Source organism: Mirounga angustirostris, unplaced genomic scaffold (assembly GCF_029215605.1).
Source record: "Mirounga angustirostris isolate CCGP_5_RB_7025 unplaced genomic scaffold, mMirAng1.0.hap1 SCAF_1, whole genome shotgun sequence".
NCBI lineage: Eukaryota > Metazoa > Chordata > Mammalia > Carnivora > Phocidae > Mirounga > Mirounga angustirostris.
Window position 1 is genome coordinate 93,759,822 of NW_026991709.1, and position 15,994 is coordinate 93,775,815.

The 15,994-nt window shown below is 36.1% G+C and overlaps 2 protein-coding genes across 8 annotated transcripts in view; one reads left to right on the plus strand and one right to left on the minus strand.

Annotated features, from left to right (window-relative positions):
* Positions 1-15,994, plus strand: part of PHC3 (polyhomeotic homolog 3) — a 77,548-nt gene that overhangs the window by 12,666 nt on the left and 48,888 nt on the right. For 6 of the 7 annotated variants that reach the window (XM_045903401.3, XM_045903404.3, XM_045903406.3 and 3 more), the window contains 2 exons: positions 8,668-8,826; positions 10,843-10,941. In XM_045903401.3, the coding sequence (XP_045759357.1) occupies positions 8,668-8,826; positions 10,843-10,941 (258 nt within the window). The remainder of the gene's footprint in view (positions 1-8,667; positions 8,827-10,842; positions 10,942-15,994) is intronic. The other variant, XM_064585551.1, reaches the window with a different exon arrangement.
* GPR160 (G protein-coupled receptor 160) overlaps positions 1-15,994 on the minus strand; it is a 118,888-nt gene that overhangs the window by 5,243 nt on the left and 97,651 nt on the right. The window lies entirely within an intron of this gene.

Here is a 15,994-nt window from a genome sequence, read left to right on the forward strand (position 1 = left end):
TTCACTGGAGGGATTAGGGGAGTTGGGTATAGGTGGAAGTCTTTGCTGGTGTGGGTGGGGCCACAGTGTTTTCTGTGGTATTTGGCTGGAGTAGAGCAACTGTCTAAAAGTTCTCTATGTTGCTAGGAAGTCTCTTTCTTGTTCCTTTGGCTAGAAAGAGCAGGCTTCTTTTGGGGCTTTTGTTTGTTTGTTTGCACCCATTTGTGTTTCTGAGTTACAGACGTTTTCAGCTCTAAGTTTGGCTTATATAAGACAAAAGGAAAACCCAGGGAGCTCACAACCACATGGTTCTGTGTGTTCTGAGGTCCCTAGCCAGTCTGCTTTTCTCCATCTTTCGGGATCTTATGCTTATTATATATGTTACATCTAGGGTTTTTAGTTGTATTTAGAGGAAGGAATAGGGAAAAGTATGTCTGTTCCATCTTTCTGGAAACAGAATTCCTGTCACTTAACTTCATAAAAAATTATATATCTGCCTGATTATTCAAGAAGAAAATCTATAATACACAACAAATTGTTAATCAGTGATTATCTCTGAGGAAGCAAGTTGAAGAGCTTTATTTTGTTAATTTTAAGATTTTATTTGAGAGAGAGTGAGAGAGAGGGGGCGCGTGCGTGTGTAGGCGAGGGGTGGGGGGGTGGGCGGAGAGGGAGAAGCAGGCTCCCTGCTCAGCAGGGAGCCCAACTCGAGGCTCAATCCCAGGACACTGGGATCATGACCTGAGCCGAAGGCAGGCACTCAACTGACTGAGCCACCCAGGTGCCCCTATTTTGTTAATTTTTATATTGCCTAAATAAAACGTGAATATACTCTTGTTGTCTAAGGGAGAGACACTACAAATGTGTGGAGTAAAAGGGACATCCCTTTTCAGTAGTCCCTTTTGCCATGAAAAAGTTTTGTGTGAAACTTTCCTATTTTATTACTGTGTGTTTCTACACATAAATGTAAATAGATAGGCCTATGGTTAATTTTATTTTAATGTAGGTGATGTGCTGTCATTCTCTATATGCTTTTACATCATTGGGCATTTTCAGCTGGAAAGGATTATATAGCTGAAAATTGCAATCATAAGTCTCTAAATGACTCAAGGGCTGTTTGTATCTCATTCCCTTTCTTTTTCTTTGTTGTTTTTTGGTCCTGGAGTCTACATTAATCCCAGATGTTTTGAGTTTAATTCACTGTACTATTTAGTCAAAAAGGGAAAGACCTTGTTTGTGATAGCTTTCTATCACATATAGTTATGGTGCTAGACAAGATGAGCTTTGGAAGTCCAGTTAGTTTTATGATTTTTTTCATTCATACATTCAGTCATTCATACAACATACATTTATTGAGCATTTAATGTGTGCCAAAACCCTTTAGGTACTGGGAACACAGCAACACAACAAACTCTCTGTTCTTACGGAGCTAAGGATAGACAGATGGTAAACTGGTATATGTCAGATGGTAAGTGCTATAAAGAAGAATAAAGCAAGAAAAGGGAATGGGATGAGGGAATTTGCTGTTCTAACTAGGGTGGTCAGGGAAGGCATTGCTAATAAAGATGGTATTTGAAGGAGGGTCAGGGAGGCAAACATGCTGAAGGAACAGAAAGGAGGGTATTGTGGTTGGAGTAGAATGAGAGAGTGGGAGTATGGTTAGAGATGACAGAGAGGTAATTGTAATCCAATCATGAGGAGATTATAAAACTCTTTTACTCGAGTTGGGAAGCTGTTAGAAAGCTATTTCAGTAGGGAAGTCACATGATCTCAGGTTTTAACTTAGTGACAGTGTTAGGTTCTAGGGGGCAAAGATAGAAGCAGGGAGACCAGTTAAATGATTCTTGTAGTAATCCAAGAGAGATTGGTGGCTTGCACCATGATGGTGACAGTAGATGTGGTGAAAAGTTGTTGGCCAGATTCTAGATTTTTTTTTTAACAATATTTTATTATAGAAATTTATATGTTTTAAAAGTAGAGCTAATAGGGTATGCTGATGAATTGAATCAAAGATGTGAGGAAGGGTGACGAGTCAAGGATAACTAGTATTTTGGCCTGAACATCTGGAAGGACCTGACAAAGCAGGTGTTGGAGAAGAAAATCAGGAGTTCAGTTTTGGACATTCTTTGTGGTGGATGTTGAGTAAACATTGGATATATGAGTTTGGAGTTCATGTGGAGGTCTGGTGATTAGTGATGTCTTGTGCATCTCATTGAAAACTCAAGTCCTAAGAAAAATTACATGATTACTACCAATTCTGGGTTATCATGAAAGATTGGTAGAACGGAGGAGATAAGGGACATGGGTTCTAGTCCTCATTCTGTGACTGACTGGTAGCATGACTTAGGGCAAGTCATTTAGCCTCCTTAGTCATTTATACCCCAGTTTTCTTCTGTGTAAAATTCAGTTGTCTAATTACATGGTTTTTATTACTCTTTTCACCCAGATAACCCTGGGTCTAGATCAAGGAGAAGGTTCAATAGAGGGTGTTACACACTGAATTGCATCTCCGCAAAGTTCATGTGTTGAAGCCCTAACCCCCACGTGACTGTATTAGAAATTTTGCTATTATAAGTAAACCTGCATTGGATATTCTGTTATATATTTTTGTATACATATATGTAGTTACTTGTTTTTAAAAAATTTCTTAAGAGTACACTTACTGGGTCAGTGAGGTGGTTTTTTAGATCAAGAACCTTAAAAATGTTTGCTTTTCTCTAAAAATGTCTCAATCAGATCCACATATCAAATGAATCCATTATAAGTTTTTTCTGAGAGAAGATTACTTGCTTATAACTAGTCATTCTCAGTGGTCTATTGCTAATGTCCTCATCCTCTTACCTATTTTAGGAGGTACTTTAATCAAGGATTTTTAAAAATGTAATTTTTTTTTTTTTAAGATTTTATTTATTTATTCATGAGAGGCAGAGGGAGGAGCAGGCTGTCTGCTGAGCAGGGAGCCCGACGCAGGGCTCGATCCCAGAGCCCTGGGATCATGACCCAAGCCGAAGGCAGACGCTCAACCGACTGAGCCAGTCAGGCGCCCTGCTTTAGTGCATTCTTGTAAAATACTCCAATAGTACAGGAAACGTGAAAAAGTGTTAAGTCCCCTTCAGCCTTCTTTCAGTCCTCTTCAGTCCTTCTGACTCCTCAGTTTGCTGGATATCCCTCCGTATCTTTACCTATGTGTTATGGACATATATAGCATAAAGAAATGTGTGTATATGTGTTAACACTTTTTTTTTATACGCTGGAAACACAGTATTCTGCATTTTTTTTTTTTTAAAGATTTTATTTATTTATTTGAGAGAGAGAATGAAAGAGAGCATGAGAGGGAGGAGGGTCAGAGGGAGAAGCAGACTCCCTGCTGAGCAGGGAGCCCGATGCGGGACTCGATCCCGGGACTCCAGGATCATGACCTGAGCCGAAGGCAGTCGCTTAACCAACTGAGCCACCTAGGCACCCTGCATTTTGTTTTTTACACTCAACAGTTTTGAGATCTTTCTGTGTTAGCACACAAAGCTCAATCTCACTCAAGTTGTTGCATAGTGTTGCATGGTATGGATGCACTTTATTTTATGTAACCGTCCCTGTTGCTGAACACTTTATTTCCAGTATTTTAATTGTTTCAGCATTGCAACTTTTTTAAGATATTGAAATCTGAAAGCAAATGGGAAATTATGAGGCTTCTTGTTTTGCTGTTGTGTGTGTTTTTTTTTTAAGACTTTATTTATTTGTCAGAAAGAGGGGGAGAGGGAGAGCACAGCAGGGGGAACGGCAGGCAGAGGGAGAAGCAGGCTCCCTGCTGAGCAAGGAGCTCGATGTGGGACTTGATCCCAGGACCCTGGGATCATGACCTGAGCTGAAGATAGACGCTTAACTAACTGAGCCACCCAGGCATTGCTGCTGTTATGTTTATAGCTTGTATTGCAAATAGTAGAAATAATGGTTTTCTATAATAAATAGGATTCACATTTTATTTCATATTATTAGTAAAGGAGTATAGTCTCTTAAAGGAAATCTTTCATGGGTAGATATTATTATTTGAAATTTTAATATAGCATTTTATACTTCTGGATGCTTGAATTACTCATATACAAATCCCCACTGAATAATGAGGCAAGAAAATGTATACACTGCTTTAAAGTGGTAAAAACAATGTACTAAAGTAAACATTAAAAAAAAAAAAGGAAAATAGCATTTCCTCTCTGATTCTAAAGTTCATACCTACACAGAAAAGACAAAAAAGATAAAAGAAAACACACATTATCCCAAATTTTACCCCTAGTAGACATTATTCACCTTTACATTTTGGTGATTATTCTTCCAGAATGGTGTATGTATGCCTATATGTCTATATCAAATTTAATCATATACAGTTTTATGAGTGTGCATTATTGTGTGTATATACAATGCATTTGTTTTTCTCTCGACGTGTTTTTCATATGTGATATGTTTATTTTTACATGGACACATTTTTATGTGATTATATAAATGGGATTGTACTGTATATGTTATTCTGTAGTTTTTTTCATTCAGCAGTGGGTTATAAAGATATTTTCACGTCATTGAATAATAAAGGTATGCGTTATCCTTTTAATGTCTGTGTACTATGTTTCTATAGATATACCTGATTGATTTTGATCAGTCAAATGGCAGCAATGGTTCTCAAATGGGCTTTGGTTCTAGGGAGTACTCTGGGCCAGAAACCCTATGTAATCTCGTTTTGGAGGGACACCAAGATGTGGTTGTGAGTTAAATGGCTTTTCTTTGTAGATATGGTTTTCTCTGGTGACTCTTGGAATTAGTGCTTCCAACTGGGGAGAGAGCTTCCAGTAATAAGGGCTCAAGGAGTAAGTTCCTTTATGGAGTGTGGGGCTTCAGGTATGAAGTGACAGGATTTGCCAAGGGTTTAAAGTGAAAAGGAATTAGGAATGTTGGGATGGAGACAGAGAATATAATGCAAACAATTAAGGCCTCCGGTCCAGGTCAGCAGAACAAAGCAGAAAGTAGAGGAGAGACGTATCAGTTGTGGAAAGGAAGGGAAGTGTTTGTTTTTTTTTTTCGTTAGGCCATTTGTGGAGATGGACTTCTTGCAGAGATATAATTGCACTTATTCATGGGTTGGGCATTTGTGAGTAGACACTGCCTGAAATGTTACTTGCTATATGGAACTTAAAAATAAACATGAAATTGGTTTTTTGATCTCACAACTTAGACAAAATGGAATGCAGGTGGAAGTTACTATTTCGTTTTCTTACTTCCTTTTTTTCTTTTCTAAGAAAAAGAAAAGTGTTCTGTTCGTACTTTGTGTTCTGCTTCCTTAAAGAGCACTCTCAGGCATTTTAGCTACCAGCCAGTCATTTTTTAAAAACACTTTTATTGTGTTTCTGTTTAAAGACTGTGTGGTCTATCCTGACTAGAGTTCCTTCCTTCTTTCCCTCCCTTCCATCCTCTCTTCCTTCCACTGTCTGAAAAAAAGTGCCATGGCACTATTATTGCAGTGACCCAGATTCGCAAGCTATCAGGGTGTAGGAAACCACTCTGAATGCCAAAATATATGAGCCAGAAAACCTGGGTCCAGTTTTATCCTGCTAAGTGATTTGATCTTTGTAGCAAGGCTTTATCCAAAGTGTCCATTTGTAGAGGTGTAGGAAAATAGTTTTGGGGGGGCTTACTAATAATTTGTTATGTAGCACATCAAAAATAGAATTGAATGAATATCACCACACTGTCTCTGCATTTTTACTCTGCTTTGTTAGGGACTATCCTAAATTGGTTTTTTTTCTCATACACACTCACACTCTTTATGGTGAGCTTATATATTACATTAAAACTATGAAGCATGCCTTAAAATAACGTGGCATTCATTAACTTAATAAACATATTGAATGAAAGTACTTTTGTAGATATTGGGTATATGAAGATGTAAATAGTTCATGATCCCTACCCTTACAGAAATTATTGTTTAGAAGGGTGAGATAGAAGTATATGAATAACAAGCAAAAAGGAAGGGAGATAGTTCTGTGGGATGTAGGGATGCCTGAAAAAGCTTATTAGAGCAGATGATTTTTGAGAGAGGGTGGTTCACTACGTAGGTACAGGTGGGGTGGGGCATGGGGCTAGGGGGATGCTCAGACCTGTCCAGAGCATTTTTACTTGGACCACAGAGACCTTGGACGTTATGATAATTGCAAATAGCTTCATATAACTAATGTGAAAGGTGTGTATGGAGGAGTGGGAGAAGATGATGCTAGAGCGCTAGTCAGGGGAGGTCGAATGTGATCCAGATTTTTAAATGGGTAATTAATTAAATCAGGGAAAGATTATCTGGCAAGTAGAAGGAAACAAGATTTCAGGCAGGGAGGTCAGTTTGCAGCTGTTAAAGTAATCTAGCTGGAAGTGCCATAGGCCCAGACTCTCAAACTAAGTGATTAAAATGAAAACAAAGAAAATAAAGGTGTATAAACAGTAAGATGTGACTGATTTTGTATGTGTGGTAAAGGAGAAGGAAGGATCAAGATGACTTACAAAACAAAATCTGTTTTGTAGGATTTTAGGAGATGCCAGTGACTGATTATTCGAGGAGAAGCTGGTTTAAGAAGGAATAATAATGAGTTTGGTGTTTGAACATGTTGAATATGAGTTGCTAAGGGATATCCAGAAAGACATGTTCTGTAGGTATGTGGATCTGGAGCTCAGAATGAGTTTATAATTAAGGATTCAGAGTCATCAGGTTTGGTTTTTTGACACTGGGAGTGTGGATGTGCTAATCTAGGAGTTCAAGAAGGAAAGTGTTGGGGGCGAACATTTTGGGGATGGGCCCGAAAGAAGAGCTGGTAAAAAAGATTGAGAGGGAATGGTCTGAAAAGGTCCATTGAATTTGTCGGATGGAAGGCGTTGGTGATTATTGCTAATGTGACTTTACTGGTGTGCTAGGAGTAAAAACCATATTGCAGAATAAGTCTGTGTATTGTATTCATTGCCTTTATGCACTGAATTATAGATTTAAGTACAATGTATTTTATTAAAATTAAAAATACTTATATAGATAAGTTTAGAGAATTAGTTAACCAACTCTTGTGTACCCCATACAGTTTTTTTCAGTTTTTAAAAAACTTCAATTTTTAAATAATTATAGACTCATAGGAAGTTAATGCAAAACCAGCACAGAGAGGTCCTCCAGTATTGCCTTCACTTAGCTTCCTCCAGGCACTTGTTCAGTTTAACAGATGTCTTACTTGTTCAGTTTAACAAATGTCCTGGATTGGTTTAAATGCTAATGTTTTGGATAGGTTATGAAATTGCAGGTAGGGTACATTTGGATTTTGTACCCCCCACATGGCGCAAGCCTGGCATTTTGATTCTCATAGGAGGCTTTCTCCTTCCATTGCGGGCAAGGCAGATGGCAAGCTTCCTTGCTGGTTCTTAGGGCCAATGAGTGGAGCTTTTCCTTTTCCCTTCTCACATATTGAGTACCCCTTTTAAAGATCTTGGCTCAAAATAGGGGTTTTTACCTCCAGCTCTTGCCTGAAATAGGCTCAAAATCAGGTCTTCTATCTCTAGACCAGTGTCCCCTGAGATTGCCTTGGTGGTTCTTGTCAGCTAGAGTTTCTTCCTTTCGGCAACCTGGGAATTTCCCTTTCCCCTCCCCTTTTAGGAGTTCAGTTGTGTTCTAGTATTTCATGTTGATTTGGCATTTCAGTGAGTGTATTTGGGCATGGATGTATTAGTCCTGTCTACCTTGTTGCTTGAATCAAAAGCCTAATAGACTATTTTATAAATTCTTATTTCTTAATTTTATTCTTTGTCCACAAAAGTACTTGAGGTCAGATTATATTACGCATTAAAATATTTATTTTTAAAATGGATAACACATAAAAATGAAAAAAAAAAAAACCTAAATAGAGAAATGAAACACAAACAAAAGAAAAAAAGGATAATATGCATGTGGTGTGAAATTGGAAAGATAAAGGGTATATTTATCTCCCTTTGCCCTCTTCCCTACCTGCCTCAGCTAGTTTGCCTTCACAGATAAGAACCATTTATGAGGTTCTCATGTATCCTAGAGATAGAGACTCTGAACTGGTTTTCTTTTTTCTAACAGCAGTTTTAACTTTAGAGTAGTGCTTATAATTTAATTTTGTAACCAGAATTCAGGATTTTTCCATCTGTTTGACAAGTAGCAATTGTATTTTCTTCTTTGAGAGCTTTTGAGAGAGAACGTTATTCTAATTATATGTTACATGTATGTTTATATATATGTGAATGGATTATCTGTGTTTTAATTTTTGTTCACTTGAGAAACCCCTCAAAATGTGACAGAATCTGACAAAATAGTATAAACTCTTGATTCAGATGTTTTAAGTTAGTATGTGGAATATTTAAATAGTGGAACATTAACCCTAATTTTTGGGAGGTAGTGGAAATGGTATTTTAAGATAGTGGAATCTTACTGAATGAAACACCTTGAGGATATCCTTAAAAATTATCCTAATTCCTAATCAGTACATACTGTTGTTTGCATATTTGCAAATAATTGCCCAAAGAAGTGAGGGAGGCTCTGTCAAAGATGAAGCCCTCTCTTTTAGGTTCCTTACCATTGATAGCCTAACTGCAGCTTGGTGAAATTCACTGGCATGGAAGCAAGAAATGGAAGCCTATGACCTAATATGTTTTCTTCCTTAGATCAACCTCTCCACTTCTCCTACACCTGCACAGTTAATAAGCCGTTCCCAGGCTTCCAGTTCTACCAGCGGCAGTATTACCCAACAGACTATGTTACTAGGGAGTACCTCCCCTACCCTAACGGCAAGCCAAGCTCAAATGTATCTCCGAGCTCAAATGGTAAGATATGAGCTACCAAATTTTTTCAGTGTTTAAGGACTTGAGAGAGATCGAAATGTTTCTTGATTTGATGCAATAAGAGGCATTTTTAATATTTCAGAAATGTTTAACAAATTTTTTATATGTGTGTGCTTAGCTCTTATACATTTATATCATGAAAAATTTTACTTTTAATTGGTAGGCCTTCTTGGTGTATCAAATAGTAGCAACATTGGGAAGCTAACAGATTCTGTAACATGGAGTGACTATTTTTTGAATATCAAATTTTATGGATTTCAAACCTTTTTCACATCTTAACATCTCTGAAATTGAGATGCATTTATAATTGATAACATCTTACAGTTATAATTAATATTTGCAGTGAGATATATATATGTAAAATCATTGTATATCTTGGGCATCTTAAATTTGATGAAATAGTTAGCAATGTTAAAAAGTTAGTGGTTAACTATAAGTTAGAATTTATACTGTGGGATCTTCTTAAATCTGGATTGGAGTTCCTGGTAATTTACCAGTTGATTTTTAGCTTTGGTTATTCCCATCTCAAAATTATTAGTAAGGTATTTGTGTTCTTATGTTCACTTTGATCTTTTGTTAATACAGGAATGTTAATTTGGCTGGTCTATATTTGAGTACCTACTGATTTCCTAATTTACCTGTTGAGCTGCTTTAAGGAATTGGTTGGCATTTATTTGATGTTTTTACAGATAGCTAGACAAGAGCTTTGGTGTAGTATATATTTACTTGTATTCTTTTTTGTCCAATGTACTGAATATATATCTGGATCCCCAGTTCTCCACTAAAATTACAAAGAAAGTTTTCCATCATATTTCTGGCAGGAAACAGTGACATGACCCACCTTTTATTTATAGATTATTCAGTGGACATTACCATATTTTTGTTTTTTTTTCCTACAGGAGATCTTATGTAATTAATAATATGCTTTAAAATTAGGCTGAATCATTTGAAATGACCACTTTTGACCTCTATAAAACTTGCAGTTACATATGGTTCAAGCTAAATAGAACAAACATCTTTATTTTTAGTGCTTTCAGCTGTTTGTTCTGGCAGTTACCTTCTTGTGAAAGTTATACTTTGTTGTTTAATTCACTTAAATTTAGTATTATAAAGAACTGAAATTTAAAAGATCCTTTAGTCAGTAATTTTAATTTAAACAGGAATGGCTAGAGGAACTAAGGAACTCCTAATGCAGTTTTGAAATAGAGTATTTACACATTGTGTGAAACAACTGTCATAATTTACTAAATTGGATAATCTCTGAGTGGATTGTAGTGCCTTTTTAAACTAATGGCATTCTGTTTCAATATTGAAAAATAACATTTGAAGTAAATAAATCGAGTATGTCTTTTCTTCCTTATTTATTTTATGTGAAGCTTTTTTGCGGGCTGTTTTGTTGTTGCATTTTGACATGTTGTGGCATTTACATTTGGAATGAATATTTCTTTATGAATAGTTTTAAAATCAAGAGCAACCTAGGTTTGTACTATAGATCCCATGTAGCTGAGTGAAATAGTATAGTATGGGGCATAGTTATCTTTTGTGATAAAGAAGACTGAAAAGACTTGTGTTTCTTTTCAGGTTTCTCACTGAAATTTGTATACATGAGTGGTTGTGTATTAAAAATAACTTCCATTTTAGGAATCCTGCCATAGTAGTTTTTGAACTGGGAAAAGTTTGAGTATAATAATAGCTTATTTGGGGCAAAATTTGGTATGAGGATTTCATATTACCAAAATACATTTTCTTTTTTGAGCACTGATTTATTTTTCTACTCATCAGAATCATGAGCTGTTTCAAAATGTTTATGCTTTTTTTTTTTTTTTGAGTTCTCTATTAGAAACTTTTCTTTGTCACGTAAAACCTTTTGCTTAGGAGATAATCCTAAACTGCATTGTCTTTCTGTCACAAATTTCAGTCTCTCTTGCCTGCTATACATTGTGTGTGGGACACGTTCTTTTGTCTTAGGGTATTTTTTTGGTTTTTCTGTCTGTACAGCTGATTTTCACACCCGCTACCACTGTGGCTGCTGTACAGTCTGACATTCCTGTTGTCTCGTCGTCATCGTCATCTTCCTGTCAGTCTGCAGCTACTCAGGTGAGCTTGTCTGCTTCGTACTGTGGTACTTGAGGTCTGGATCTTCAGGTTAAAGATAAACGTACATTATGTTCAAGTTACCGATGATTTTAGTGCTCTTTGTCCTACATATCGGATTGGAATTTAATGAAATACTGTGAGAACTTCAAGAAAGTTTTTTGGTTATATAGAAATTATATTACCATTAAGCACAGATATTTAGGTTATTTGACATTAGTGAAAGTTAATGAGTTTTTGCTATCACATGGTATGTTTAGTTTTATTATAAAGCAGGCTTATTGTTCTTACTATGAGAGTTGTATTCTTTTGTGTAGATTCCTTTGCAAGCAAAGGAAGTCAAGATAGATTTTAAGTTTAAAAATGAATTGGGGAAATCTTTAACTTGAAAAATGGAATAGAGTATTATTTTGTTTGGTACTATGAAAGAAACAAACGTTAATTTTCTCCTCACACCATTCACAAAAATGAGCTAGAAGTAAAATACAGACTTAAAGGTAAAAGCCTAAACTATAAAACCTCTAGAGGAGAACATAAGGATTATCTTTACAACTCTAGGGTAGGCAAAGCTTTCTGACGAGATTGGGCACGTTCAGGGTGGTATGGCCCCTAGACTAGGCAAAGTTCTCTTAGGACACAAAAAGCACTAACCATAAAAGAAAATAACACATCAGAATTTATCAAAATTAAAATCTTCAAAAAACAGTTACAAAAGTGAAGAGGCAAGCCACAGACTGAGGGAAAATATTCATAATACATATATCTGACAAAAGACTTGCATCCAGAATATACAACATAATGCTTACAACTCAGTAAGATCATGAGCAATTCAGTTAAAAATGGGCCAAAGATTTAACATTTCACAAAGGAAGATATACAAAAGGCCAATAAGCTCAGGAAAACATGTTCAACCTCATTAACCCTTACAGAAATTAAAATCAAAGCCACAGTGAGTATCACTGCACGCTCACGAAAATGGCTGAAATGAAGGAGGCTTACGATACCACATGTTGGTGAGAACTTGGAGCGGCCATAATTTCATAATATTGCTGGTGAGAGTGTAAAATGGTGCAACAACTCTGGAAAAGAGTTTGTCAGTTCCTTGTAAAGTTAAACATCATATCTGCTTATAGTTGTTCACTCTGAGTGGTTTGGAAACATATATCCATATAAAGACGTGTAAAAACAAATATTCATAGGAGCTCTATTCAGAATAGCCCCAAACTGGAAACAACCAATGTCTTTTAACTGGTGAATGGATAAACAAATTTAAGAAATAAAAAAGGACACACTCCTGATGCATCTTAGAAACATTATAATAGCAAAAGAAGGCAGACACCAGAGAGTACCTACCCTGTGATTTTTTTTTTTTTTTTTATAAAGATTTTATTTATTTGAGAGAGAAAACGAGAAAGCATGAGCAGGGCAGAGGGGCAGAGAGAGAGGGAGAAGCCGACTCCTGGCTGATCAGGGAGCCTGATGCGGGACTCGATCCAGGGACTCCAGGATCATGACCTGAACCGAAGGCAGATGCTTAACCAACTGAGCCACCCAGGTGCCCCTGATTTTTTTTTTTTTTTAAGATTTATTTATTTACTTGAGAGAGAGAGCGCACAAGTAGGAGGGGCAGAGAGAGAGTGAGAGAGAATCCCAAGCAGACTCCACGTTGAGCGTGGAGCCTGAGGTGGGGCTGTATCTTACAACCCTGAGATTACAACCTGAGCTGAAACCAAGAGTCGGGCACTCAACTGACTGTACCACCCACGTGCCACTCCTGTGATTCTTTTTATATGAAATTCCAGAACAGGCATAGCTAATTTATAGTGAAAAAAATTGGATTGGTGGTACCTGGGTCAGAAGGTGGGAGAGATTGGGGATGGGCATGGGTGAACTTTTATAGTGATGGAAATGTTCCATATTTTCATTAAGGTGGTGGTAACATGGTGTTTACATATATCAGAACTCATTGAACTGGTTCATTTTATTGTATGTAAGTTACACCTCAGTAAAGTTGATTAAAATGAATTAAGTTGAATAAGTTTTATTTTTTAAAATTAATTTTATTTTTTTTTAAGATTTTATTTTTTTTCAAGTAATCTCTATACCCAATGTGGGGCTCAGACTCAGAACCCTGAGATCAAGAGTTGCACGCTCTACTGACTGAGCCAGCCAGGCAACCTGAATAAATTTGAAATTAAAGCAAGTAGAAGGGGCGCCTGGGTGGTGCACTCAGTTGAGCATCTGACCCTTGATTTTGGCTCAGGTCATGATCTCAGTGTCATGGAATTGAGCCCCACTTCAGGCTCTGTGTTCAGTACGGAGTCTGCTTGAGATTCTCTCTCCCTCTCCCTCTGCTACTATCCCACACACACTCTCTCTCTCAAATAAATAAATCTTTAAAAAAAAAATCTTAAAAACCCAATTGAGTAGGATATTACTTTGATACTATTTTGGTATTTTTTCCATAGCTAATGTTTTAGACTACATATGGCAGACATAGGTATAACTTAGAGTCATCCTTGGCTTTTTATTTTTAATTTAATCTCGATTTTTTTTAAAAAGGTAAAAAATGAGAGAGTAGTAATATTCTTTGGTACTTTTCATAGAACCTCTTTACTATTTTATTGAATAATAAAGGCCAATTTTCATATATCAGCATATAAAGATGGTGATTAAACTCAGGTTTCTCTTAATGTGCTCTCTGGCCATCCACAATTCCTTAACTTTTTTGTACTTTAGTTTCCATATTTACAAAATAAGACCTTTCTTACCTTTAAGGTTCTTTGAGCTCTAAACCTTTATGATATCTCTTTGTGGAGTGATTTGTTAAAGTAATGATCTTCCTGTTTTCTTTTGGTTTTATAAAACCTAATAAAGAGAGACCATTATCAACCTTCAGAACATGTTAAATTTTATTTTTTTTTTATTCTTGACTTTGTTCCAACTAAGATTTTAATTGATTTACAAGATGTATACAATAAGACAAGATAAAAGAAATTGAAAACATGCATAAAAAAAGTAGAAATAAAAATAGAAAAGTAGCATAGAGTTAGGAGTGAGGTTCCTTTTCAAATAACATGCATGAAGTCCTCCATGGATTTGATTTCAGCTTCCACTACTATTATTAGTTGTATGACTTTAGCCAAGTTATCAAACATTTTTATCATATATATATACATATAGTCATATATACTTGTAGGGTAAGTTGAAGAATGAATAATAGATGTATTTAGTGTCTGGAACATTATAGGTACTCAGTACTTTTTTTGCAAAGGGAGGGATTGAAAGACTTGGGTTGAAATTCTGACTTCAACTGCCAGCTTTGTCACTTGCCAGTTGATTGATTTTGGACAAGGTCATAGTGTAGCATACTGTTACAAGTTTGGGCTCTAGAGCCAGACTCTCCTGTTCAAGTACATGCTCTGCCACTTTTTCATTGTATGTCATTGACCTCTCCCCTCAGTTTCAACAACATAAAATAAATATTTATAAAATGCTTCATAGGGTCGTAGTGAGGATTAACTATGTTAATAATTGAAAAATAAGGGGCGCTTGGGTGGCAGTAAAGTTGATTAAAATGAATTAAGTTGAATAAGTTTTATTTTTTAAAATTAATTTTATTTTTTTAAGATTTTATTTTTTATTTATATTTTTATATTTATTTATATTTTATTTATATTTATTTATTTATATTTAAAATATAAAATATTTTATATTTTAAGCATCTGACTGTTGGTTTCAGCTCAGGTGGTGATTGATCTCAGGGGTTGGGCTCCACGCTCAGCAGGGAGTCTGCTTGAGATTCTCTCTCCCTCTGCTCCTCCATCTCTCTCTCAAATAAATGAATACATCTTTAAAAAATAATTGAAAAATAGAACAGTATCTGATACTTAGCACTCACTACGTGTTAGTTGTTATTATTATCTATGCTGAGCCTCAGTTTTTCTTTTTTTAAAGTAAGCTCTACACCCAGTGTGGGGCTTGAATGCATGACCCTGAGATCAAGAGTCAGCATGCTCTAGCGACTGAGCCAGCCAGGTGCCCTGAGCCTCAGTTTCTTTTTTCTTTTTTTTTTTTTTTGGACATTTTAAAGCTTTTATTAAAACATAATATATATCCAGAACATATTTTAAGTGTTCAATAATCTGTACCAGAATACACTTATATCCCAAGCCACCCAGTCAAGAGCGAGAACCTTACTAGGACCCAGAGAAGCCTCCCTGATGGCCCATTTGATCCTGCCATTACTGCCCCTCAAGGATCACACTATCCTGACCTATGTTAGTTTTGCCTGTTTTTAAACTGCATTTAAATGAAATTATGTTGGATATAATTTCTTAAGCCTCAGTTTCTTCACTGTGAACTAGAATAGCTCAGAGCTGTGAAAAGGAGTAAATGAGACCATACTCAAAGTATTTAGCATAGTGCCTGGCACATATCACAAGCCACTAATCACTATTTTTGTTATATATTGTCTAAAGATAAGTCATGAATTCAGTTCTTAGCTTTCAAGTAGCTAATGGTGAAGAGAGAAAGACAGCCATTTAAATGATTCACAGTTTCCAAGGTAAAATAAACCAGTTGTTAGAAAAACAACTAACATGCTCTCTAGAGAGTGCTCTAGAGTCTGTCTTCTGGGTTCTCATGGAGAAAACATCTTAGCGGTCTTTAGCAGTACCTTTAGTGTGAGCATAGTCAAAGTAATTTTATAAAAGTGGCTCTTTGGGGTCCAGTTTGATGTGGTACAGGTATGTGGCTCTGTGATAATCTGACTACAAATTTTTTTCTTTGCTGTGCTTTTTGAAATGGCAGTGAATGAAGCTGGCAGTGGTAGAGGATGCTAATACTTTGCATATTCTAGTGGTAACTTTCCCCAAATTCGGGGCGGTTAGTTTTGAAAAAATTTGTGCTCCACTTTGTTAATTTTTAAACTTACATGAAATTTTTAAAACAATGAATTTGTAATTAAGAGATGCCAATTTTATTTTAATGCTCTTTTACATAAGTCAGTATTATAACAGTTAATTTTTCCTTAGTATTAAAATTCATTTGTAGC